The sequence below is a fragment of the Dermacentor andersoni genome, chromosome 4 (genome assembly GCF_023375885.2).
Source record: "Dermacentor andersoni chromosome 4, qqDerAnde1_hic_scaffold, whole genome shotgun sequence".
In the NCBI taxonomy this organism is placed as follows: Eukaryota; Metazoa; Arthropoda; class Arachnida; order Ixodida; family Ixodidae; genus Dermacentor; species Dermacentor andersoni.
The window spans coordinates 37,247,404-37,275,121 of record NC_092817.1 but is presented as its reverse complement, the minus strand read 5'-3'; the positions used below and the strand labels follow the sequence as shown (position 1 = coordinate 37,275,121).

At 45.7% G+C, this 27,718-nt stretch overlaps 3 protein-coding genes across 5 annotated transcripts in view; 1 reads left to right on the top strand and 2 right to left on the bottom strand.

Moving 5' to 3' along the window:
• The window catches only part of LOC126536947 (protein cycle-like), a 38,569-nt gene extending 19,377 nt beyond the window's left edge, over window positions 1-19,192 (bottom strand). The window contains exons 1-4 of one of the 3 annotated variants that reach the window (XM_050184022.3): window positions 19,031-19,192; window positions 13,973-14,056; window positions 2,873-3,145; window positions 800-888 (exon numbers count right to left, since the gene is read on the bottom strand). In XM_050184022.3, the coding sequence (XP_050039979.1) occupies window positions 800-888; window positions 2,873-3,122 (339 nt within the window). In that variant the 5' untranslated portion in view covers window positions 3,123-3,145; window positions 13,973-14,056; window positions 19,031-19,192. Of the gene's footprint in view, window positions 1-799; window positions 889-2,872; window positions 3,146-13,972; window positions 14,057-16,743; window positions 17,953-18,490; window positions 18,987-19,030 lie in introns of those variants that run through there. The other 2 variants (XM_055073615.2, XM_055073616.2) reach the window with 2 other exon arrangements.
• A 334-nt stretch (window positions 19,193-19,526) lies between these two features.
• Window positions 19,527-21,586, top strand: LOC126536938 (ankyrin repeat domain-containing protein 61-like). Its single transcript, XM_050184008.3, has one exon. The coding sequence runs from the start codon at window positions 20,042-20,044 to the stop codon at window positions 21,458-21,460; it is 1,419 nt and encodes a 472-aa protein (XP_050039965.1). The 5' UTR covers window positions 19,527-20,041; the 3' UTR covers window positions 21,461-21,586.
• The window catches only part of LOC126536932 (P protein-like), a 359,119-nt gene continuing 352,942 nt past the window's right edge, over window positions 21,542-27,718 (bottom strand). The window contains exon 10 of the mRNA XM_055073617.2: window positions 21,542-21,728. Coding sequence (XP_054929592.1) covers window positions 21,641-21,728 — 88 coding nt within the window. The 3' untranslated portion in view covers window positions 21,542-21,640. The remainder of the gene's footprint in view (window positions 21,729-27,718) is intronic.

The window sequence follows — 27,718 nt, the reverse complement described above, 5'->3', positions numbered from 1 at the left end:
GCATGAGGACAGTTTACAGTCATATGATCTGCTATTCCAGCGAGCAGAAAACATGGGGGCTTCTTCGACACTGTTCCAAGACTATTTGAAATGTGATTTCTCCGTACTGTGGCCTTGATGCTGACGTTTAAATGTTCTCACAATATTCTGATAAATAGTACTAATCTTATTATGTATGATAGAAAGAATGTTGCGTCTGGGTGTCTCATCTATAGACTACGTTAAAGAAACTATTCTCGATGCCTTGAGTCATATCCACAACTTGGTGCATTATATTTAAGAAAAAACCAGCCAAAATAAGACTCGCACAGGAAATATACAAGACAGGACACAGCCTCTTTCCTGTCTTGTATATTTCCTGTGTGCATCTCTTCTTTTTTTTTTGGCTGGTACTTTCTTAAACACAATGCATCAACTAGCCTAACAACATGTTTTGGTGCATTATTTCCACCAGTAATGAATGAAAAACTTACAAAAAAAACCAGCTTACAGGATTCTATAACAGTGCCTCCATAACAATGTGACACATTTTGGGTATGAAGCACATGAGGAATTCGACATACAGGCTCAAAGCCTCTGTAGCCCTCACCCCCCGTCAGACTGAGGCCTAAGATGGTTGAGCACTTACTTCAAGGATGCCAGGTCTGCAGTTCACACACAGCTCTCACACTTTTTATTTTTCTTTATACTAGCCCTCAGCACTAGACATAAGCCTTGCTGTTTGTCAGTAATTCACACAGCTGGTGGGACTTATTTAACGGCACGAAAAAATGTTGTTGCATATAAAAAGTATACTTACTTCAAGGAGATCTTTTAGGTGATCAGTGCTCAGAAACTTGGGTCTCCACTTGGTTTTGGTAACTCTTCCTCGTTCAGAGGCAAGCGCAGCTGTAAACACAGACATTTATTGATTGGTTGATCGAGTGATCGACTGAATGTTATTGGTGCAAGGGCCAGGTGTGGCTAAAGAGCTGCATGGCAATGGTAATTAGCTGTCAACAGTGCACAAACTGTCAATATCGAAGGGTAAATGTAACCCTGCTGTATACAGGCCTAAAAGTGTGTAAAGTGTGTAAAATATTTATTTATTAGAACTATGACGGTGACACGTGGCGTGTGAGATGTGCTGTGGTCATAAAAGATATGCAATGAGGGGATGATATACAAAAGATATGGGTGTCAGTAGCACTAATGCCTCAGCAGGACCCTTGAACTCTAGGGCCTGGAAGCATGTGCTCTACAAAAGCGTATTATCGTAGCAGCAGCGTCCATTAAGAGGATGTGCTACGAATCTCTTGGCTTTATGACTTGCAAAATATCAGCACTGTGTAAAAAGTTAAAAACAGCCTTATTGTCAAAATATGGTTCTTTGCCAAGAAGAATTGTGGGATGTAGTGGGATTTGTTGTCGGTAGGCTAAATGAAAGTGCTTCTTTCTTTCAGTGTTTGCTTCCCCAAACTCCAACAAGACGTGGAAGATGGTGAGCATCTCGCCACAATGCTACACATAGGAAGTTGATCACCAGCCAACAGGTAAGAGTGTGTGTCGTAGGTACGGCCTATTCTAAGTCAGCAGAAAATTACCTCAGTTTGCAGTATTTTCGTTATTGGAGGCCAATTTCCCAAATTAAATGCAGCTTATTTGACGTCTCAGTGTCTACGGTTCGTTGCCAATAGCTTCTTAGTTTTTTGCACAAAAATGACTTAAGGTCCATGGCAGGAACAGCTATGGAAGTGTTGCTAGATTTCGTAGCTATGGATGTGGCAATATCATCTGCAAGCACATTGCCTACATGCCTCTATATCAAGGCACCCAACATGTTATAACATGTTGGTTAGATGAATAAGTAGCACATCACAGCAAATAAAGAAGATTGATTACAGGGTTTTTGTGTTTGGGCAAGAATATTAATGCTTTCACAATGCTTAAGGAGTCAGTATATACAACAACCTTTTGTAGCTTCAATTTCCTGATGTGTTTTACAGCCGATAATAGCGCACAGGCCTCTGCCATGAAGATGCTTGTTTCAGGGCGCAAAAACACAAACATTTATTAGTTACTGCATGACTGAACACACACAGCAACATACATGCGACATGTAACAGTGTCAATTTCACAAAATAAGAGTTTTAAAGAGCAGCAAGGTGCAGAGGTACTATGTTACTAATTCCGATTGCACTACCAAATGTTTGGCTTATTGATTTGGAGTTGTGCCATAGTACAGAAAATAAGGAAGGGAAAATCGAAGATAAGGCAGTTCTTTCAAATAGGCAGTCAACTTTCTTTATACTAACTCAAAAATGACTGCATCAAATTATGCAAAAGTTTAAGTTAAAGAAAGCAGCTAAAGGAAACAAGGTCGAATAATATACTGGGTCGAATTATAAAAACTGACCACATTCATATCGACCTTGAATTGCACACCTTATGATCACAAAGAGAGTGAGAGAGCAAAGGAAAGAAGGAACAAAAAGGTAATTTTCAGTGTGGCATTTGTTCAGAAAACATACAGAGCTTCCTGACACCTTAGATAAACCTTCGAGGTGGCTGCGCTGATGACCTGTTGTGCCTCGCCGTTTAGACGAGGGGAGCCACTTACAACTGCACTCAATGTTGTGTGAATGCAGTAGCTACTTGCTCAGTGTATTCTTCACAGCAGTAGTATCTGGCTGAGCTCTAGAAGAGCAAGCAGAAACATGCTAAAGAATTTTAAAAAGTGGAGCTTGGCCATTATGTACTTATCACGCCAAAGGTCAGGTCCTCTCCACCCTTCTCCTTACTCATATTGTGGAATGCCGCTCGGCAACCAACTCTAGTGGGGCTATTCCACCCGCTTATCTCGGAGTATGACTGGCATGGGACTAGGTCTCACTCTGATAAAAGCGGAGGTGTGCTGCACTGAGCCGGAGAATGCTGGTCTTGTCCAGCCGTTTGGAAGCCATGGAGACCATGGGCACAATGTTGGCCAGCTCATTGATGTAGCTGTTCAGCTTGTCTCGCCGCTGCTTCTCAGCAAAGTTGCGCTGCATTCGGCTGCTCGAACTCTCCATGGCGCAGGCGAGAGGAGAGGTGGCGAGACCCTTGGAAGGGATGCTCTTCATGGGCATTGTCATCATTGCCATTGGAAGACCACTACATCACCACCCTGGAAACAGGCAAAGGAGAGAGTAACGGTCAACATGCTAACAGGAACTTGCTGCTTGCATGTGGCAGCGCAAAACTGTGTTAGCTAGAGTGTATTTTGTTTGAACATTCATGTTGACGGTTGCTAAATGATAAGCAACAAAATCAGCAGATGGCGCGATATCACCTTTGTAATCGTCACCTGTAGCTAGGTACACTATAGAATGAAGGCTTCTCCCATAGATTTCCAATTAGCCCTGTCCTGCATCAGCTGAACCCACCCTTATGCAACCAAAATTTCTTTCCCATTTTGTTATTCTATTAGTATGCCACAAGTTATTTTTTCTATGCATTACATGACATTCCTAACTCTTAATCCGTCAGAATCTCATACAACCTCATTTGATTTCTAATTTTTACTGCCTTGTTCGTTCATTCCATCGCTCACTGCATGGTCCCTAGCTTCTCTCAAAGTAATCTTTTTAAATCCTCCATAAGCTTTGGCCATAGAGTTCAGTGCTGGCAAAATAATGTAACCATATACTTTACAAACATGACTTTGGACAGCCATGTAAGCCTTGAAGAACCTGGATTATGAGAAGGTCTGATATGTGCAGGGTCGTCCACTCTCAGAGGATACGCACAAGCGCACAGCCCCCCTACATGGAGCACCAGTAGCGGCCACTGGGAACACTTAAGCAGGCACGTGAAAGCTTGCCTGATACTGGTGCCATAAATTTGCTTGTATCACAATCTGGCCTGCACAAAGGCAGGTACTTCACGTCACAGTAAGTAAAGCACAGGGTGTTGTCACATGTCCTAGGATACCTGCTTTTTTACGTGCTGTGCATTCATGAAGGGCTTCGTGACATTTTTCGCGACTGTGTTTATCATACCTCGAAAGACAGGAGCTGAGGCGCATAGTACAGCAAGAACCTTTCGTACAATGTGTTGTATCACTCCTTATTCCTTGTACATCTGGCCTCTCTGGCTGTCTTTGCTGGCTGAATATACTCTACCTACTCAGCCAATCTGTTTGTTGTGTAACCAGAAACAGTAAATGCCCATTTATTTGCTGTATGGCAATGCTGATGCAGCATCCTAATATCCGGATGGCTAAAGTGTGTTCAGTGGCAAAACTACCTAGCGTAACAACAAAAGTGGACATGACAGCGACTGGTCAAAGAAGAAATCTTTGTTGACTGTGTAGCCGTTTTCCTATTTAACACGTGGCACTACTCATAGAAAGGTTGCGCTGAGCCGTGCTAATAGTTTTTTTCTTTTTACGAGTTTATGAGGTTAATTTAAATTGACATCACATAGTGTAAGAGTTGGGGTCGGGCATGTCAAAAGTGGTAGATGGCCCATGCCATCGTTCAACTCATCCATGCTAGAGACGTGGTTGAAGGGAGGAACTTTTTCTCATCGAGAACTAGGAGTACGGGATTTATTTACAATACCTACATGAAGACTGGAGAACATTACATTTCATTAGTCTAGCATGACTGAAATGAAGCACCCCGAGTAGCCGAAGAATGGTTGCTTAAACACCCTCTGTCCTCCCTAGATCCCCAGGCGAGGAAAGACTGCCGCTCAACCTTCGTCCAATCAGAGTGTCCAAAGCCGTCTAAGTACCCGCCTTTTAGGGGAAAGGGTTCACACACTCACTTCTGCACTTTTGTTTCACTGAACACACCGAGCGGAGAGGGTCCTCGTAGACAGGGGTTGTCGGGCTCGACTCAAGCTGGCGCATCTTGATTCCAGAACTGACTCTGCAGTTAGCCACTATGTCTGTCAAACAACTGTGACCACTACTGGGGGCCGTGAGAAAGCGCCGTGAAACACCTCTTTCCAGGAGTTCCCTAGCTCCAACTAGACCGTGAAGGCGGCAGCAAATCAGTTAACAATACTTGGTCCACCAAATGTGGCCACCCTTGTTGGTGTCGTAGGGCTGTCCGAAGGAGGCGCATTGTTGACTTTACCACTTTAAGCAGTTCATTATCACTTTAAGCAGTTCTTTGCACCGCATGCCATAAACATTCAGTGCTTTATGTAGGGCAATATGAAAGACTGCATTCTTTCACCGTGATGCAAGCAAATTTAGGGTGCCAGCATTAGGCGAGGTTTCGCACACACCACGTTTGGCTCGCAACGCACCTGCACAAGCAGTTCTCTTGGAGGTCGCATCTGGCGCTCCGCAGGGTGCAAGTCCGTCCTCGCTAAGAGTGGATGACCCTGTACTAGTGGGTCTTATCCCAACACCTCGACAAGTATGCAGCATATCACACAAATTATAAATGGCAAATGTAACTACCCTAGATATTGGTACACTACTTTAGCATGTGCACACTGCTAGGTATATTTAATGAAATTTGGCATTGCCTGTTTCATTATTAAATAATGCAGTCCTGAAAGAGCTAGCACATGGGTGGTGTTGACTCACAGTAAAAGTGACATGCATGGATGGAAGACAAATATGGATTAAGCGTTCTTAAGGTGGTGCATGTGGGTAGGTAAAAATCAGTGCACCCAACATTGAGTTAGTCATACAAGGGGACGTTGCACTAGCGCGTAAAAAGGGACATGGATGGGAACATGAAAAAAGACACACAGAACACTAGTTCGGTGTGTCTTTTTTCATGTTTTTGCCGGTGTCCTTTTTTACATGCTAGTGCAATGTCCCCTAATATGAATAACAACCAATTAGCCCAGCTTTCTGCCTTAAATTGAGTTAGTAGAGGGTAACTTTAGGGCTTAGGAAGACTTTGGACTTTAGAAGGATTAGAGAGTAAACAGGGATAACCGATATATAGATTAGGAAGAAGAAATCAAGTTGGGTGAGCCACGTAATGTATAGAGTGGGTAACAGGTGGTCTATCTGTCGAGTTACAGAATGGGTGCCAAGGGAAGAAAAATGTGGTCAAAGGCAGCAGATAACTTTGTGGTGTTATTGAATTTTCAAATTTACAGGTACGGGATAGAGTCACTGGAAGCAAGACAGAGAGATAACTCATCCTAAAGAGGATGTAAAGCAGGCTGACAATAACAATATCACTTGAACTAGTAAGTAACCAGCTGGAGCATCCAGACCAATAGAAAACTTCTTTATGTATCGACACTCTTGCACTAAAGCAGCTTTAAGCCTGGTTTACATGGAGTGACCTTTGCACCCAGAAATAGACATGGCGGCACGACACTGATTGTTCACTGGCTTGGGCTACATGGAGCAAAACACAGGGGGACACTGCTGTGCATTGGCCACACTGTCAAAGCCGAAATATAATCAAAATTTTCATTCCGTTATTTGATGTCACTTGCCAAGCAACTGGAGAAAAAAAATTCTTACATGTATTTACAAATGGGAAAAGAAAAAACTTGGGTGGCTCATAACCGGCTGCCAAAGTCAGAGGAGATGAGTCCAACCAGTGGGGAACTTTACCGGACAGATTCTTTCTGATCAAGCTAGGCTGGCGGAGGGCATCAAGTTTTTTGATGCCGGGTGTTGGGTTTACGTCACCAGATGAAGTTTGCCGTTTTGGGGCCAGTTTCTCACTCCATGTAGCACGGCCTTCAATCTGTTCCTATTTTTCCTGAATGAAAACAAAACCACCGTTCCTTCAGCTTTCTTTTTCCCGTCTCTTGCAGATATGTGTTAGTGTATGCCTGTGCAAAATTTTCCTTCTGGTTATTTGTATTACCTTGGCTCTAGTGTTTCTTTTTTTAATCAAGCTCCTATGTTCCCAATAGGCTATATAGAATGGCCCTACCTTCCTATCCTTTGTTGTCTTTTTAATATCCAAAATGTCCTTGCCTCAATGCATGCAGGGCTAATTATGATATGAAAAGGTCTAGTACTTGTGAAAACAGCAAAGTGTTAGAAACATGCACTGTATACTTGTGGCACACTTTTACATATATACTGAGTTGCCTCATTTGCTCCAATCAACAGGACAGGGTGAAGGACAAGACTGCAGCAACAACCTACAGTCACTCATCTATTGACATGGAACTTTAGCCACCTTCTTTATTTAAGCTTCTTATATTCTCCCAGGATTTAGCAACTGTCTGAAAAGACATTTTTATTTCCTTGCGATAAGTCTGAAGACTCTAGGCTCCAAGTGAACAAGGAATGCAGCAAGAAGGCATGACGTTTAATATTGTCAAAATTGGAAAAAAAGAGAAAAGTAAAAGTAAACAGCGACTATCACGACTTAAGCCCTAGCCTTGGGAATAGGGGCTTTATGGCTACGTTATCTATGCTCTGCCAGCGCCAGATTAGGTTGTAGAGACTGTGCTTGCGTGTACAGGCTCTCCACACAACCTTGATAGCACATCAACACAAGTGCAAAAGGACACTACTTGGGTGGTATAACAGATACCAGCAAAATACACGAAATTGGTCATAACAAAGCTGATCTGTGTGTTTAAGCTTCTTCAGGCATCTTTGTTCATACTGCTTACTATGGGCATTTTATTGCACTGAAACCATCATGTTGGCAGGCAAGGTTTTGAGAGCTGTTGTGCTTACAGTTAAATTTCTGGTGCAGCAAATGCCAGTGGTTCTTACTGCTTTGTTGCAATGAGGTTCTAGTGTGTGCATGTATGTTTGCAATCTAACGATAGGTGGGCAAGGAAGGTTACAAGTTATTTTGAGAAGCCAAATCACTTTTATAAAAGTCACGTTTACAGCGCATCTGGCTGTAACTTCCTGTCTGTTGAAGACTGCACGGCTCTCTCACAACACCTCTGCAGCCAACTCTCACTAACGCTTTTGATAAATCTACAAGTATGCTTCTCTGCACTGCACATTTGCCCAACTAATGGTGCAAGTGGCCATTATTCAAATGGAGATGAAGTACTAGCTGCACATACTTAGTCTTGCCTCTAACGCATGGTTTCATCAGGAGACACAGGTCTACATTTTCCATGCCATAATACAAACAAACTGCTTGCACATGCTGTTTGCAAAAATGACTGCGCTGCCATTATAGACGCAAACAACTTTCTGTGGCAATGGAAAGAAAACTACAGAGGCAGAGCTCCTGCCCATGTGTTACTGTGCCAAGTAGTCCGGCAGTGTGCCATGGCATTTTTGGTTTCTAGGAACAGATACTGAAGCAGTATAGCTTACAAGTGAGACTACAGGCAAACATTTTTCAATTTCACGCATGCAAGTGCACACACACACACACACACAGGCATGCACACAGAGCTTCATGTGACCTCGAAGAATTCTTCACTGATGTGACGGCCTTATACGAGTAGTTACAAGACGTCACAGTAGGAGACAGTCCAATTTCACAGCCTGAGTCACCTCATACCAACAAGATATTGGTGCCTCTGGGAGGAGCCATACGACAAACAGATTCAGTTAAACACATTAGGAAGATATGTGTCTTTTGTGTGTATTAGGTCACACAAATACATATCAATGAAAAAAGAATGGCATGTAATGCCTTATGGCATTACATGACATGTCATGTAACATGTCATGTTATCAGGTACAGTAACCTGACTGTACCTGACCGCCTATCATGTCATGACATGTCATGTAATGCCATAAGGCATTATGTGGTCCCCCCCCCACCCCCCCCACCCTCGTATACTTTGGAGGGGCCTCGGGCCTCGGAGCCCACCCGTTGTTGGCACGTATGAGCGTGATGGTTTTGCATTAGCTCAAATGTGGAAGCGAAATGCAGTAAAACAAGTTCAATTTAATACTCAGTGCTGTATTTCGTTTAATTTTGCTGTTGTAGATAAGATGTTTATATTTGCTCTTCCCCAGCTTAAACTAACGAGAATGAGAATGTTGGACTCTTTTCAGGAGTGCCCTTATTTGTGCACTTTGCCTCTATAGCTTCTCCTTCGTTGCCAGAGGAAGTTGTCCATGAGTATAGCTGGGTAAACTGTCTTGCAGGAAAGCTAGCATTACAATTATGAAAAGGGTCTATTGTGAGGGGCAGGCAGTCCTAAGACTTTTTTTTCACTGTTTTTTATTCGTATTCATATTAGTTTTTTATGCACAAACCTGGAGGATGGTTTGTATCTAACATTGCTAAAGGGACGTGAAACAAAAACACGAAGTTTAGTCTGATATTTCTTTTTTTGAAGTCTTGATTCCCATTTATTCGATGAGAAACCATCTGTTGTAAGCAGAGAAAATGAGGGACGATGTTTTCCTTCTTGAATTTGGCGCTCAAGTTACAGAGCTGCTTTGTTAGTATGAGGTATGATGTTAGTATGAATAAAGGTAGAATGCACACATCTCTTCAAATACTTTTGAGATTTATCAATAAGCAAGAATGCTACTTTATGTTCCCATGAGCTATGATAGACTTGAGAATATACCAAATATGCACTGCATACAATGACAAGCCAACCCTGACCAGCCATGTCACACTCTAGCTTTCAGAGACAAAGCCACTAGAGAAGCTAGATAAATATTAAAAGACTGAGAAAAACAACCAGTGCATTAGAACAGTCTGACACTACCGAGAACAAAAACAAAGATTGAATGAGCAAGTCAGTTTAAAACAGGGTTGATTGTTTTCTCTGATGCCAATCACCTCGTTACTGTTCATTGTGTATGACTAGACAAGAGTCGCCAGCATGAGCTTGAAGTTCTGCTCAGGCTACGACAATAAATTTTGGAGAGGTTTGAGTTGTGTGTACTAGCATTACAATCTTCCACATCATGACATTTTTTACACAAAGCAGATCATGGCTAACAATAGTAAAAAGTGGCCTACTCATGGCTTTCTGATGTGCTTTTGTACCATAAGACCATTTCCCAATTCTGGTACACATGCGCACTTTAAGTGGACATTGAAAACTTATTTTGCATCTTGACATTGCTGTTAATACAACTCAACATGAACTGGCCACTGAAGGTGCAACAATCCAGTCTGAATGTGTACATGAGTGCAAGGTTACACACACTATGAAAGAAACTCATGTTCAGACTTTGAAACAGGTAAAGAACAAAATGCAAGCGCTGCTCAGGAGCTACACATGCCACCAACTGCAGCATTGTACTCAAGAAGTGAAAATTTGCATGCAATGGTGTAAGAGAGAGTAACAAATTATGCTAAAGGGATTATGGATAGCTTTTATTTAACCCATTTATACCAAGTTTTTGTAAGCCTGGTCACCTGCCTGCGCAAACACACACACAGACAACTCCATTTATTATCTGCGCTCCTTTCCACCCCTCTCCCCCATTGACTTTCTCTTCCACCCAAAGCCAGAAAAAACTGGCTTCCAACTCGGCAATGATTTCGTGTGCTGCTTTCAAGCCACTGGCACATCTGCAACCACCCCACATTATCTCCTGCTCCAGCTGCCACCGCAAGTGCTCTACTTTCTGACAAAAATGAACCCATATCCTTCTTTGACGTGTGGACGCGATGCAAAAGTGGCATCTCGCTTCTACAGAAGCACTTGAAAAAGTTGTGCACCTTGCACTGCCTGCTTTAAAAGAGAGCGAGACACAAAGAGAAGAAAATAAACAATCCTTCAAGCTACGCATTTCCCTGGGGCGGAGACATGCACACATGCACGTACACACACACACACACACACACACACACACACACACACACACACACACACACACACACACACACACACACACACACACACACACACACACACACACACACACACAGAGTTTTGATGTACATGTGATGTCACCAAGTCAGGTTACTGTACCTTATGCTAGTGTAGTGTAGTGCCAACACACTGGCACTATCTGTTCAGCGTACTGGGTCTGCCAAAAACAACAGTAGGAGTACAGTGACACTACGTTCAAACTCAGGTTATGTTTACTGATAATGTGCAGTGACAAGTTCAAAACCAAAAGAATATTAGCATTACCATGCCTGCAAATGGTAGCAGCTTGCACTGAGACCAATGACACTGAATAGTAGAGCTGTGTGTCTAGAAAATTTAGTGAAATTATTCTTGGAATTTGGCCTTTTGGCATGCTTACAAAACAAGTGTCAAACCAAATATTTCTTACACTAGTTGCTAAACTGAAATTGCATGAATGAAAATCCTGTGTGGATCATGGGCTCTAACACTTTCATGCACTTTTGCTCCTTCATTCATATTTGCTCAATGACTTTGCTATATTACTAACAATGAATTCAATACTCATAGACAGCAGGAAAGAACTTCAGCTATATAAATTAAATTCAATATCTTGGTTACTTTTGTACTGTCAAGACAGCGACAGGCCAAAGGCTGAGCATACCACTTTCAGGCTGCTTTGTGAACAGAAATGAAAGGAAATGCTATTAATATGATCCACCTGCAATGAGCACTTGAGCTGCTACTCAGAGTTTGACTGGCTGGATGTAAACAGTAACTCAGCAAAGAGGTGTCACAACACAGCCAAACAAAGATTACTACAAAGGAGCTGTCCAAAAAAAGCTATTGAGTAAACAAATATCAATTGCTTTGATACCTTGCTACTTCATTGAAAACATGGAAATACAAGCAGGAATTGCCAAAAATCTTGCTATTTTCACAAGAAGGTAGCTATGGAGGGCGGCATATGGAAGGAGTATTCTGCAAACCTATGTACAGTTTAAGAAAAAATATTGCGGTGCATGTGGGCACCAATTGAGACTCACTGCTGTGCCTTCTGATCACGCACCCCTGCTTTCGACACTCGCATATGCATTTGCACACATGGGCGCCACTTTCCTAGTCACCATGGCATGAACATAAGAGGTGACAAAGCTTGCAGCACTGTGGGCTTAGGCAGAGATGTCGCTAGCATTTTCAATGGTACCAATAGAACAGGCACAACTGCAAGCATGGAAGGACATGCATGTGCAAATGTCGGTCGTGGCAAACAGGAGAGCATGGCTACAAGGTGCAGCAATGCATATTGGTAAATGCGCATGAACCTGCAACTGGTATGACTTAGCCGATGCACGCCATGTTAAACAACAATGACTCTTCGTCATATGGACTCAATGATTCCTTTGCTTTCTGAAGTTGCCTACCACACTGAAAACATGCAGCTGTGCGAGGAGAAGCTGACATGATTCCACTTCTTGTCACAAGGCTTGATTTTGCTGTGCTGCCTGTGTCAGGAGCACCATAAAATAAATGGAGTGACCAGAGGAATATGTGATGGGCTTTCAAGTGGCAACGACAGGCTGAAGGTCAAAATGATGCTTAGTGTAAAAAATACAAACAGTTAGCCATAAGTATGCCTGCTTCAATGCCTTTCTAAAGTAATATGTTCTGTCATCGAAGCCAGAGCTTTGCAATGATGACAAAGGTTTCACTAGTGAATACGGTCGGGGTGATTTCATTCATTGCACATGAGAGCATGTGGAGAATTGATATTGAAGTAATAAGTGCAATAAGCAATTCACGGGCATCTCTCGCAGCACGGTACTATGAATGTGGCATGATTCTTGCTACCAACCACCCCCCATTTCCTGTAACACTTTTACCCTTAAATGAATGAACTAGCCAATAAAGGGTTGAAGGAGCCGATTGGCATGATTTAGAATCTTCTTTGTGGTGCTAGCCAATGGTAGTGATGCCAAGTGTTGAGGGTGCTAGAGAGGAAAATGTGTAGAGAAAGAAAGAAAGGATACATAGGAAGTATGCAGGAGGAGAATATTAGCAGGGACCTTGCCAAGAAGTGTGATAGACAAGTCGCCAAGTGGCACTGCAATGAACAAGAGCACCTTCAACCACTTGCACCCCCTGCAGCATTTCAGAGCACAAACCTTGCACTGAACTACAGCAAACATCAGGTGAGCGAAGGGTTTGAGAACATGACTTAAAAGGAAAAAGCAGCCCTACTTCACAAAAATCGGGTATAATGGCATGAAATTTTGTACACTGTTTCAGAGCTGTATTAAAGAACTATCCAGTAAAAATGCCTTGAAGTTACGCTGTGTGACAACGCAAACAAATAAAAAATGAATAAATAACAAAACGCCTTCAGCCTCAATATGAACTTGATGTGGGTTTAAAGACTGCTGCATGCTTGGATATGGTGGAGCAAGCTGTGTAGAGCCCTTCTTCCACAGTAGCAACCTTCACTGAGTTTATTCCACTGTGTGGCAGTTTTCTAGCCTCCCCTTCGCGATGCCCCAGATATGGCAGTGTAACAGGCTTAAATCTTGGGAACTGGGAAGCTGTTGCATGTGTGATGTGGTCGCAGACACTAGTACCTGATGTCCTCAAGTACAGAAAGCCCACTATTGAATGTCACCTGGAGTTGCTCAGCATTGGCAATCATCAACTTTACACTCACAATTACCTGAACCTGCTGGATATAAACTGTCTCAATGATGTCTGGTTGTGCCTCTTGATTTTATGAGGCAGGCTACTTGTCATCTGCTCTCTTTCTAACCTTGAAAACAAGGAAGCCTGTTGTTACATTCAGGAAAGTTGCGATCCCGAACTTGCAGTGGCATGCAGGTAAGACAACCATGATTTGTTTTATTTCTTGTGTCATAATGGGAGCTGCTACCTTGGAACAAAAGCTCTCAATAGGGGACAGGTGGGCTGGTGAAAATAAAAAGATGAAAGCCTATGCAGATATTACAGGTGTGGCCATTCCTCTGGTGATTCTAGTTACGACAGAAAGCTGAGACAGTTAGTAAGGCCTCATGGTATGGAAGGGAAGAAACACAAAACAATGCATACACAAAAACTGTCTTTCCAACTTGTCCTTAAGTACCATGCACACAAGCTGCATAAGGAAGCTGAATATGAGGTGCAACCAGGACACAGAGGAGTGCAAATAAACTGCAAGATACATTGCCACCACACAAACAAAAATCAGAGGCACTGCCACTGCACAACAACTTACATGTGGTGATGTGTCCTCGTTTTCTTATTATCGCTGATCACAGAACACTCTCAGCCTCCTGACGACACTGACCGGCAACAACATCTGCACAAAATAGAGACATTTTAAAGCAGGTTGTCAAAACCATTCACGGCCAAGAAAATTGCACTTGCACAGATAGAAATCAATATTAAAGTGCCCCTTTAACTCCACCAGGGGAACAGCACAGAAACCTGACGAAGGCCGAGAGAGGCACAAAGAAGACTCACACAGTGCTGTACTTTCAACAAAACATTTATTTCCTCGGCAGACAAGTTTTATACTGCGCATCACAAGAAAACAAGGAAATCATGCGTAGATAATGCTTCTCATGTCGCCATCACGAATAGGCAGTGTTTTCTAAAAACGTGGGCTCTTTTTTGGACAAGGATACAAAAGCATAGCTTACACAATTTGTACCTGCATGTGATATTTCGACAGCCTCAAGAAATTCTCTTGCAAGCTCTAATTTTTTCCTAGAAACAATCTTACATTTATAAAAGCCAAGTTTGCAGCCACAGTCAGGTCGGGGCTGATCATTTAAGCGGATTGTTAATGCATTGGCAAGTTTGGCCGGTGCAAACTTTACCATGAGATATAGGGATCTCGTAGACCCACTGTGCACATTGTGTGAGCACTGTCTGTGCTTAGTTTTGCATTCAGCTCTCTTATGGAAGGCTGCACAAGGATTTAAGTTTCCAAGTGTAGAAGAAACAATATCCACTCGTGCATGCTGGCCTGCCTTGTTAAGGTTGTGCGAGATTCCATGAAAATAGGAACAGCCTTCCCGTTGCTTTATTTTTCAGCCCACTTCTTTCTTCCATTTCAGTATTCTTCTCCGAAAAAGAGCCAGCATTTTCTTAGAAACTACTGCCACTTTGTGATAGTGACACGAGAAGCAGTACCTTTGCACGATTCTCTTGTTCTGTAGTGGCGACCAGAATAAAAACTACCTGCTGGCAAAATAAAAATTTTGTTGAAAGTAAAGTGCTGTGTGCATGCCTTCTTTGTGCCTCTCTGTGTTTGTCAGAATTCTGCGCTGTTTCCCTGTACAATGAACTATCAACTAGCTCAAATGCAAATGCTGCTCTTTACTCAATGAAGTGTGGTAATGAGTACCGGAGAATCAGTAAGGAAGTTGAATAGTGAGAATATAACTTTAGCACAGCAAATTTGGCACTATGAATATGAATTATAATGTTCTGATGATGAGCCCAGTTTAGACTGACCTCTCACGCTGAAAATTCAAATCCAAGGTATGGATGTCACTGCTACACATAAGTTTTACGATACTGCATCTTCCCTCCATCAATCTCAAGTCTACTGATGAAAATTCTCACCACTTGTTTTCTATTGTTTGAATCCTTTCATCTTGTCTGGCAGGAGCCTATGCACACAATGCCAAGAACACCGTTTGGTACTCACGAATAAAAATGAGAAATTTCCTTCAGTTTCTTTTTTAATTACTTCCAAGGTTTGTTGAGCTGACCATATGAAATTCTTGGCTGAATGTGAAAGGTGAGGTTACTTGATTATCACCCCCCCCTCCCCCAAAGAATTAAGAGAAATAAAACTTCAACAAACCGTTGCCTTCAATTTAAATATTTTACAATATCAATCGCCACAGCAATTTCTTTCACAGCTAATTGTGCTGCTTGCATCACATTGCATGGTCAATTTCATTATAATGTTTCAAGAGAACCTTGGCACTGTAGAACTGAACATACATCTATTAAAAAGTTGCCAGAGTTTACTTGAACTGTCATTGTATAGCAGTCTTCTTCCAATGCTCACTTCCTCATTGATGACATTCAACAATGAATGTACCATTAACAATAATTAATATTAAAATTCTGGAAAGTTACCAAGATTAAAATGTTTAATTACTGTATTTGCATGATTGTACTGTGCACGGAATTTTAACACGCAGTTATATTACCTCCCAAATATCAAAAAAATTGATTGGTGCCGATTCTACAGTACACATCAAATACTGAAACCCGAGTCGACTCTTACTGTGCCAAAACAACTTTATGGAACATACAAAGGCACACGGACACACACACAGCTGGATCTTAGTGGCCAGTCGCTATCGGAGTCCGACGACACCTCTTTTTCACTGTCTACCAACCACAGAAAGTCATCTTCAGATCTATCTTAATGCATTAGAAATGCCACATGTGCAGCAAACTGGAAAATGGCGACCACAAACCAAGGCATAAATCAACGTCTGTTCGTTGGCAGTCTGGCTATAGCTAGCTTGCACTGAGCGTTTTCTTTAGTAAGAATCGGTGTCGTATTTGATTCAGTGTAAAATTAGTTGCAATTGTAACACACATGAAAACTTGAATGCACTTATTGAAAAAGGTGCACGTTAGAATCGCGCAAATACGATACTTTATTTCCACACAATAATGGTTGTATATTTCCCTCTCTCAAAAGGAAAAGAGGGAAGAGAAGAAAGCGACGCTATTTGTGACGTCATTGCATGCTGACCCACAGTAGTGCGACGGTGGCATCTGCTAATGACTGTTAATCAAGCGGTCACAACGGCGACGCATAGTTGCGTATTTTTCGCTCCTTGGTGCGCTGCTTGGCCACGGTAAGCAAGAAATGCTATGCTACCGAAGTGAATTTTTTCGCGTTTAAGAGAACGTTCTCACGCCTAGTCTGTGACGTCACGATGTTGTTCACTGCACTACAGCAGAGTCTTAAAAATAGGTAAACTGTATGAAAAAAAAGAAAATACTTACCAATTATTATCAAGCGCTTTATGACTGCGTTGTTGTACACATTTAGCGAGTAAATACGCAATGGCTTAAGAAGGATACAGCGCCTAATGTTCTGCCGCCCCCTCTCTTCTAAATGTGACTGACTGGTACAGCTGGCTCCTCGCACTGAGAGAGCGGGCAAATGCAGAGGTCGCACGACGCCAATGCCACCGTTCGGTCTGCATCAAGGCGCACAGTGATGAGCCGCGTTTGCAGGCTTGCTCCAGGCGCCACACATAGGTTTACAGGGACGCATTGAAATCGCAAACGCAGCCAACGAGCTCTGGACTTTCTTTCGCCCAAGGCGGGATGCGTGGGAGTGACAGTACACGAGACAGCGTGCGACGTATATTTAGCCATGCCGTAGGCAGGGCAGTAATCAGACAGCCATTCACCGACTGTCAATAGCGGGCTTGATTGCTGCTCCCGGCGCTCGCCGGACGAAGTCGGCTAAAGGGCTCGGTGCGCATTGATCGCCACACTGCCAGACCACCGCAGTTTCCGGGCAACAGTACGGGGTAAACAGCGCTGCGAACACATCTGTTATCAAAGCAGATGGCGAGACCGCGCTCGATCAAAGAGCGCGCGGGCGTCACCTTGAGCTGGCTGATTTGAGCCCTCGGTCTCGCCACTAGCCCATAGCGCGCGAGGCCGATCATTCGACTTCAGGACCGACAGGAAAGAACGCGCAGTGGGTAACAGAGATGGCTCCCACTTCCTCTCCGGTCGCTCGATAGCGAGCTTCGGGAAAAAAGGCTTAGTGCAGAGCCGACGCAAAAGGAGAGGAAAAAAAAAAAGGCGTTGCTCCAGTCTTTAGCACGTTGTCACGAAAAAGAGAAAGAAGCTTCCGAGAGAGAAAGAATGAGGAAAAAAAGAAAAGAACAGAGGGTACCGGCCTGTTGCCTGAGGGCGGGGAGGGGGTGCTCTAGATAACCACTACGCCGATGTGGATGTTAGCCGTGCGAGAGAGCATTGCGCTGCACTTAAGCGCGCACAGCTGTTCTCCGTGCGAACGGCTGTCGATTCCGCAGCTTTGCCTAGGTACAGTATGCACGGGGGTATCCGCTAAGCTGTACTCACGTCACAGCCGATTCGGCCCAGTAACAACCAGTGGATTACATTCGTGTTATCACACTCGTGCCCTCCTTGCCTGAACGTGCAACCGAAACTAAACCTGCGCCGCAATCTCCTAACTACTGCTCACATAGTTTGTTCTAACGCAAAAATGACGTGGGTGAAACAGCAATGCACGAGCATGGGAAGTGCATCGTTCGCAAACCCCGTCGCTTTCTCTAAGTTAACGGAATTCTTTCGGTGTACTTCGTTATTCAACACGCCGCTATTTCAGCGAAGGTTTTGTGGTGGGCTTGCGAGCGCCAGACCCGCTGTCTGCCATAAGAACTGGCCACATATCTGCTAGAATGCGTTGGGAATAGAAACGACGCGGCGCGGATCGAAGTAAGGGCTTAGATCGAAGTGCATTAAATAGACAAAGCTGCACGACCTTGAGCTCCACCGCCGAGCAAGAAATGCCGAGTCTCGACGACGCTCGATCAGCTACTGGGGGACACTGTGGGGTCAAGGTCAGCCTCGGATGGATTGCTTGGAGTAAATACCGCAATCACAATAACAAAACACTGAAGAAAAAGCATCAGCTGTTTCTTGTAAAGAAAAGAAAAGCTACGCATCCAAGGCGTAAGCGGGCAGCGAATACACAAGAGTGGCTCACCGCGATTAAGCAGGCTACTCGCTACGTTGCGCCGATGGCTGTCCAGTGGGCAAGGCTCATCTGAAGCCGAGAGCAGGACGATCGGCGTGGCGCACAGCTCCGTCGCTCGACGGAAAAACCGACGCAAACAAACAAACTGGTTGCCGCCGAGAAGTGCAGGTGAGGGGAAGACGAGCGCCGAGCCACGGCGCACTTGGGAAAACGCCATGTTTTTCCTGTCTTCCTGGCGCTCGGGAGGTAAGCGTAGCGCCGGGAGTGCTCAGTTTGGCCGCCTGAGTGACGCAGCCGCGCGCAGCAGGAAACTCGAGGCCTGCACATGCGGCTCGAAACAGCAGGCGGTCCGTACCACGGTTCGAGTTCCGCGTGCCGAACGCCCTCGCAGGGTCGAAAGTCGATTCCACTGCTACGTACGAGGGAGGTGTGGCGACCTTCGATGCGCCGGCAAGAGTCGGCCAGAGAGCAGCCTTCTTTCCTATCGAGCCACGCGCGGCAAGGAGACCGTGCGCACGGAAAGCCTACTCTGAGGCTACGCGTACTCACCTATTTTCAGACGATATGTATCCTAAACGATGCGTGGGTCATTGCTGATGATCTTCCAAGTTCACTGCGAAGACGAACGACGTTTTTTCTTGTACCGCACACAACACGTCATAAAAAGTAGACACTGACGTGAGCTGCGGTGGTAGCTGACCGGCGACGTGCACAAGCCAAGTGGAACGCTGCAGCAGACGCGCTGCCATCTGGTTGCACCTGTGGAAAGTGAGTTCGCCGCGCTGCCGCTGGGCGTCGCGGGGAGCGGTTCTAGTTTTCATCAGAGCATCGTCAGCTTCTCGGTCGTCCGGACTTCTCCGTGCCCTTTTCATAAACAGGTATTTACCTCGTGTAGCTGACTCCGCTAACACGCCGCATAGTCCGAATGGCTTGAATGCGCTTGCGCTTAGTAAAGCTGCGAGCGCGTTAGTTGCTGTAGTTTCACAACAGCCAATTACAAATGACATCGCTTCACTTTTTCTTTCGTAAGTATTTAGTTAAACAAAATGCGCTCTATCGTACAGCAGACTACCGTAAACAGCAGCAACTTTCGGATGCCACCGACTATAGTGCGGGACGCTTGGAGACGGACATCCACCTGCTGTCTGGTGTCGTCAGCTTCAAAGGGCTGTATCCCGAATTTCGAGGCCGCGCTCGGAATAGCCAAAGTCGTGCGGTGCGCTTGGCAACAGACGTTGACCCTCGGCATGGCGTCTTCCGCGAAGAAATCACGTGGACCGGCGTCGCTCACGTGCTGCCGCGCCGTAAACAGGAACGGGCTGTGGCCCCCCGCCAGAGTCTATTTGCAGGAGACTCCAAGGTTGCCGCTCGCCGCGTGGTTGCCGCAAACCGCGGTCAAGAGCGATTGGCACACCGGAAGCAACTCGGACAACCACGGCCACGTGAGCGACGCTCTTAAAAAAGTGCCGCCCGAAATAAGACGGTAGACGCGGCTTTGCGCAGAGGCACTTGAGCTGAGACTTGGCGTAGGAACAGACGTTCGTGCAGAACCGCCGTGCCATGCCGACGGCACCCTGTCTCCAGACGCTTCAGCGGGAGCTGGCCGATTCCATCATTCGGCTAGCGCCACTCGACGAGCTGCGAATTCTGCTTGCCTGCGGTGCCCGCGTCAACGAGCCGGTCACTCAGGGGCTGCGACCGTTGCACTATGCGGCCTACCAGCAATACGACGAGGCCGTGCAGCTGCTGTTGGTGCGCGGATGCGATGTGGACGCGATGGACGACGTTGGCTACACCGCACTGCACCTGTGCGCCGAGCGGGGCTTCCTGCACACGGCCGAGACGCTGGTGCGTCAGGGCGGAGCGCGCGTCTGCTTCACCAATACCACCAAGCCGATGCTGGGAAACCCTCCCAGGGCCACGCTGGCCGACGAGCCGCTGCGGCTGGCCGTCAAGAACGGACACTACGAGTGCGCCGACATGCTGCTACGCCACGGAGCCAACCCAAACGCGCGCTACTTCCTCGGCGCTGAGATCAACCTGGTGGGTCCCCTAAACGTGTCCTTCCTGGAGCTACTGTTGCGCTACGGTGCCGAGCCGGACGCCCGCGACCGCGGCGGCCTCACGCCCCTCATGAAAGCCGCCCGGCACCCCCACGGGCTCGAGGCCGTGCAGCTGCTACTCAAGTACGGCGCCAACGTGAACGCCATGGCGCCCGAACGCCACGATCGCCGCACGGTTCTGCACTACGCCGTGCTCTCCGGCAACCTGTCCATCGTGCGGCTGCTGCTCGACAACGGTGCCAAGGCGCGCATGGAGGCCGGCTATAGGCATCCGAGCCCTCTGGACTTCGCCATCTTGCGCGGCGACCTGGCGGCTGTCAGGTTGCTCCTGGACGCAGGCGCCGACGTGAACGCCGGCTCGCCGATCGTCGGTTCGCCGCTGCACCTGGCGCTGTCCGAGCGCTGTCGGGACCGGGAAGCGCTGGTGCGGCTGCTGCTCGAGCGAGGCGCCGACCCCAACGGCCTGACGTACGCGTCCGAGTCCGGCGACAGGGGCGCGCCCCTGGTGCAACCCCCGCTGGGCGAGTACCTGTGCGGCCAGGAGGAAGAGCCTCGCGGCGAGCTCGTCCGGCTGCTGCTGCGCTACGGCGCGCGCGTGGTGCTGCGGCCACAGGCCAAAGACCCGCTGGGCATTCTGCGCGCCGTGCGCGGGCTACGCGGCGAGGCACTGGACGCCGTGCTCGAAGCCGCCGAGGCGTGCCCGCGCGCCGCAGTCGAACGCTCGCTGCTGTTGCTAGGACCCGAAGCCAAGCAAGGTCTGGTGGCGCTCGCCGCTCGGCCTCAGCCACTCAAGCACCAGGCCAGACTGTGTGTGCGCAGGATGCTCGGTGTGGTGGGACCCGAACTCGTCAAGCAGGTGCTCTCGCTCGACGTGCTGCCCAGCGTGCTGCGGCGGTATCTGCTCTACGAGCTGTGACCGTCCCGCGCCGCTCGTCGCTTGATCCATGTACAGACACCACGTTGTTGGGACCCACAGAGACACACACACAGGACGCAGTTTGTCGATATAAAGAGAATGGTTTCTTATTTTGCCATATACAAAGGTGTTCCAACGTGTTTATTTCGTTTATTAATCCTAAAGTCTTGAGGTTGTGGCCTAGGTGTTCCACTGCAGCCATACGTGGCAGAAGAGCAGCCACAGTGAGGCGATCGCCGTCGTCAGCAGCATGACGGGGAAGCCGATTCTGAAAAGAGTAGGCGAACATTGTGTGTGAATTGCTGCAGCATCACGTATTATGCGAAAGAGAATTATTACACGAACGGATGTCGACACGACGTGCGCGCCCGCAAGCATGCATGTGTTGCGGTTTTCCAGACCACACGCTGTATGGCAGAAAAGCATTTATGACACCAAACGAGCCGCATTGTTCCAATATCTTAAAGACACCGGGACTCGCACATCAATACTCTTTCCCCACCGTTACAAAAAGAGGTCGATATTTACGCTGTCGATCACGTGGCACGGACTTGTGAACAAAACTTCACACCTGACATGCACACATTCGTCATCATTATCACGTGATATGAGATATTGTTGCGATTTCAGATGTCCTTGCGGGTTTTTGTTCGTCCTTGGTCAGTTATCGCACGTCAGTTACGCGATGTCCATGCGAATGCTGGCATAAGACAGGCATACTCTTGTCAAGTAGTATACAGTACGTATAACGAACGAGCAACGTTCTGCACGTCAACCTTTCATAGAGGTCGTCCCGAAAGTGTAGGAGCAAATGTATTGGAATAAGCGCAAACATTTAATTACCCCGATATGTAAAAGTAACAATAGATTGTATACTGTATCTACGAAACTTTACAACACACGCTGAAAAACTGCTGTTCCACATCTAACGGCGAGTTTCTTTTTAACTTTGACATTGCGGGCGACAACTGTTACCAAGCGGCTCGGCGTTGGCTCGCCACCTTGGCGTGAGGCCAACCGCGTCGCGCGTCCCCGAAGGGTCTGGTTTTCGAAGCAAGAAAAATTGGGTTTTCAATTGGACGGTCATATATGACAGTCTCGCATACATCAACTTGTTCTTGGCTGCTCGACGGCGGATGTCTGCGCTTCATTGTTTCGCTTACAAGTGCAGCAGACACAAGTGTACTTGACCAAGAATGCCTTTCTTTTTCTTCCGACAATAGCGTTTTGCGAGCGACCTGCAACTTGCGCGGAAGGCAGCTGGGATTTACACCGACGTATATAATACGTATGTGCTTGTGAGGCGAACTTAAATGTAATGCCTGACCGCAGAGCGCCGCACACGGCTTCTTCCTGTCCCCCATTTAATAACCTGCCGCTAGTGTTCATAATTATTATTACATTCTTTACCATTAACAATGCGGATATCCGCAGGCCGAATAAATGTAATCTGCGTGAACAGGTTCAGTCACGGCTAACTTTCTTTTTCAAAGAAAAATGCGCACAACTCAGAATGTGGAACGCAAACTTCTTTTACATATATGTTACAGGCTGACGTAATAGTTCTGCGAAATTTTCTTCAACTGCGGGCTTTCTTTCTGAAAAACTCGTATGGGCTTCCTTTGTAGCAATTGCTACGATTGGGTGGATGTCTCATTTTCCCTTTATTAATTACTTTTCTCCACCTTGCTGGTTTCCGCAGAACTATTTCGTCAAACTCTTGCCTTTGCTTCGAGTTGTTGATAAGATCGACTTCGCCGTGCCATCTGCTAGCCACCTGGTTAGCTCAGATGGTAATAGTTCTGCGAATTTTTCTTCGACTACCAGGCTTTCTTTCTGATAAACTCGTATGGGCTTTCCTTGTAGCAATTGCTACGATTGGGTGGGTGTCTCATTATCCCTTTATTAATATGTTACAGTTGTTGCTTGACGCATGTGTACTGGAACACGGTGCTTTTATGAGGAAGTCATGAGATCGGTGACTGTGACAAGCATGCCTTCATGGATTTATCTCGAATGATGGAGTTTGATAAAGTTCCGTACATTATGCTGCTGTCCGGCTCTCAATAGATGGCTCTCAAAGAAAGACTCTCAATAGACGACTGCCGAACCGATTAGGACGAAACTCTTATTTAAGAGAGAAAGCTGAATTATACTGATTGTAAGAAAGTATAACGAACTAAAAAGCTAACTGAGAAAAAAATTCTTTGAAGTTAGAAAGAAATGGAAACTCACAGTATACAGCTCCGTAACTATGGACAAGGGACGGATATATGTAAATGGTATGTATTATGCAATAGATAGTCTAATGCCGAATAAATATAATGCGTATTAATTCACAACTTGCGTGAAATAATCACATTGCTCATGTGAGTTTTGCAAAAGTCATAATCACAAGTTACCTCGCTATGAGTCAGAGATGTGCGCAACTTAACACTTTTGTCCGCTTTATAAATGTCCCAATAGGCGGAGCTCAGAGAATTGTGACACCGTTTTCTATTATTCTGTATCAGATTTTGTTAATGTATTCAATTTTCAGCAATATTTGCAATAAAAGAAGAAAGAAAAAAAACTGAAAGGAGTAGAGGAAAAGCTTATTCACGTACGAGAACCGGTAGATTTCAGCTCTTCCGTTCAAATGCAGCAAACCTATAATCAAATTCTGTCCAGTCGAATTGCCGAGCAAAATGATTTCCCCATTCCCGCTGTATTCAGATAAAGCTTTTCATGATGTGATCTTTTTTTCCTCTCTTCTTTCTCTCTCTTTCTTCGAAGTGGCGCTGGCGCCGCGTTATTTTGACGTGCAATAATATACCAGCTCACAAGTTACTACAGTAATACAGAATCCTTAGCCAAGCTGAACGTTCTAAATGAACAAGCACAGTACATACAAGCAGACCCAGCAGACGACTGCACTGACACCGTCTTGGTTCACTATTCACCGCTTTGAACGGTAATCTTTGGCAAGTAAGTATTGCAGTCCGCCTACGTACAGGCATTAATCTTGTCTTGAGAAAAAACAACAGTTCACGTCTTTGAAGATCACTATATGCCCGAAATGCCACCAAATTCTCGTTACGCCACGCATTGCAATTCGTCTGACGTAGTCTGCGGCCGGATTATATCAAAGGAGGTACTGGCAACTCATTTTCATTCATTATTTCTTTCCTTCCATACCTTAATCTCTTTCTTGCATAGGGTAGCAAACGGAACGTGCGCCTATTTGAGGCTCCTTTCTTTATCTTTTCATTGCGATAGCAATAAAGTAGAGACGCCAGGCGCATTTCTGCCGTCGCCGTCGCCGTGAGGGCCCGTATGAGTGAAAGCGTGTGAAGGTGAGCCGGCGAATGCAGTTCAATCTCGCACGCGCGAGCGAGGAACGCGGCCCAGATGAATGCCCTCTCTTGTGGCGCGCGAAGCAAGGGGCGAGGGGCGTTCTTCTCCGGCGGTTGCTAGGGTGCCTCGAGGCCTCGACGTCATCCTCGCCCGCCACTCCGTACACAGTGGAGACAACAGCGGCGTCTACCACGGCGTTGGCCACACGAATCGCGGACGCCGTAGTAGATGCCTTTGGTGGACGCCGTAGAGACACGTTGCCGGCGCTCGTGTGTCTTGAAAGCGACCTGCGACGTGGCCAAAGTGCATGCCCACGCGGGCCCCACCTTCAAAGCGATCTGCAATGTTTGCAGAGTGCGCGTAGTGCCGGTAGCTTCGCATGCGCTGCGCTTTCGACGTTTCGTTCGCGTTGAAGCGACAGATGCACGGAGGTCAATTGGCTCGCGGCTGCTGCCGCGATTCCTAACTCCAGCGTTTTCACAGTTTCCGCTGTCATCGAGCGGGATGTGTTCGTGCAACGGCGTTGGTTCATGTTTACCTGTGCGCGCGTGACACCGTGCTGGTTAATTTAGTTAAAACACGTTGGCGGGCTAGTTGGTTTGAATCCATGATAGAATGTGTAAGCGCTACTGAACAAGGACGTAGAAAGAAGCAGACACACAAAGACAGCGCTATCTCTGTGTGTCTGTTTCTTTCTACGTCCTCGTTGAGTCACGCTTACACATCTTATCACTGTTAATTTAGTTCGTAAGCGAATGCTTACAAGTTTATACGGCAGATAAAACTACTATCCTTACTTCGTACAGCTATCTACTAATTTGTTATCGCAATCGATGCCTCGCCTTTTGAGCGGAACTGCGAATTTTTTTTTCTCTCTCTCTCTTACGGATTTGCAATATTCAGTGCCCATGTGCTTCGAGTTTTCGACTCATTGGGTCTCGTTCTGTGATTTGCTATCCTACAGGTTAGTTCAGATGGCAGAGCGACCGCGCCCGTAAAAGTAAAAGCGCTTTTCTTTCTTTTTTTCTCTTTCTTTCTTTATTGATTTATTTAAGACAATGCACAGATTGTCTTAGGGGTTCCCGGGTTCTTAGGTTTTCCCGGGTTCAATCCCCGGACCACGACGAAGTGCGTAGCTTTCTTAGAAGTTCGCGTAGGTTTCCTTTGTGCTCTCGTGATTATCTCCGGCGGATGGTAATTTTTTTCTTTTATGAAACTCCTTACACGTGATTTGCGGATTTCCGCAGAACTGAATTATCAAATATTACTTAAGGCATGTTTTACGGGAGCCCAAAAAGTGGTGCGCGACGGAGATATACCATTCTGCATCTTCGGTGCTTCGATGCCCTCCACCGTATCGATCGTACCGCAACTCTTGTAGAGACTTTCGCGAGCGATGATATTCGTGACGAGATGAACAAACACGTTGACCGCTGTCTATCGCAAGGCGTACTCTATTTTCTAGAGCTTCTCAACTGTCGGTCATTCTTAACTGTGGTGCCTGCAGCGGCAACATTTGTTATCTTTCCAGCGGAATCTGATGAGTCGCAGAGGTAAGAAGATAACGAAAACAAAGGTTACGCGTAATCAAACGCGTTCAATAGGTTTGCTTATCACCGCCTCTCACAAAGCAGCTTATCTTATCGACTGCATCGGGCAGAGTTGCAGACGCTGAGCGTCGAGGCATGCAGAGACCCATTTTACGAGACCCTCATCGAAATAACCGCATTTTATGCTGACAACGTGGTGCAGTAAAAGCTTTGATAACAACGAGCTCGCCTGTAATTAAAAAAAATTAAATAAGAACTACAGATCTTCATGCTACACCTGCGCGACTAGTTGTAATGCGAAAGCATTACAACTAGTTACTCGATGATCATCGACAGACATTCACCTGAACTACATGAACTTCCCATATGGTCACTCGCGAACTGTTACGACCTTATGATGTACCGATGCTGCCTAACTATCCTACACGAGCTTGTGATACCTACCGATTCTGTTTACTTATGATTCCATCTACATCTACATACGTATCTATCACAGTTTTGTTACTGGGGGCGTGCGAATAGAAGCTTTCGAGACAGAACAGAAATCAAATTTAATAAAGTCATACCTTGTTTTAACGAAACAAGATATAACGAAATAACGGATATAATAAAGTAAGTGAAATTCCCCTTAAAATCGCCCTAACGATTCATAGTACAGTACATACAATAGTGGATAAAATGAAGTCATAGATGTAACGAAGTAATTCTGGCTCCCATTTCAACTTCTTTATAACGAGGTTTTACTGTGGTGCCAGAAGCGAATCGACTGTTGTATACTTTTCGAATAGTTTTCTAATTATGAACAGCCCTTTCTCACTTTTGGTATAAAAGATCTCGACCTCTTAGTATATAAACGAAGTTAGCAAGTTTATCTCATTCCATTGCACGCGATGAAGCGTTGTTTAATAGTAGCACAATTTGAGCGTTAAAGCAAACAACCGGTTCATTCGCATACCCGGGACTCATTCGCGAGCGCGAATAACAGCGGTCTAGCGGGAGAAATCTGCCCCCCTGAGCGATGTATAGTATACTCCACCACGTAACTTATCATGTTTTATATCGGCTATGACAGCCAGGATGGATTTTATCGCACTTTTGCTCCGATGTTATGCTCGATCTCGCACAGTTGGAGATTTGAAATATTCGAAAACCGTTCAAAAGATTTTCGTATTGACGCATATGGTGACTATTCGATGTGAAGGCCGATTCGTCATCGGCGGTGTTTAAGCGCTGCTATATTTTGGCTAGATGACGAGTTGAGGCTTGTAATTCTGACTCATGTTGACTTGTGGGGTGTCCGTGCGATGCTGGGCGTCGGTATTTAGCGGAAAAGTAAATAGTTCGTGAATAATGAATACTCTCTCCTGCAGTT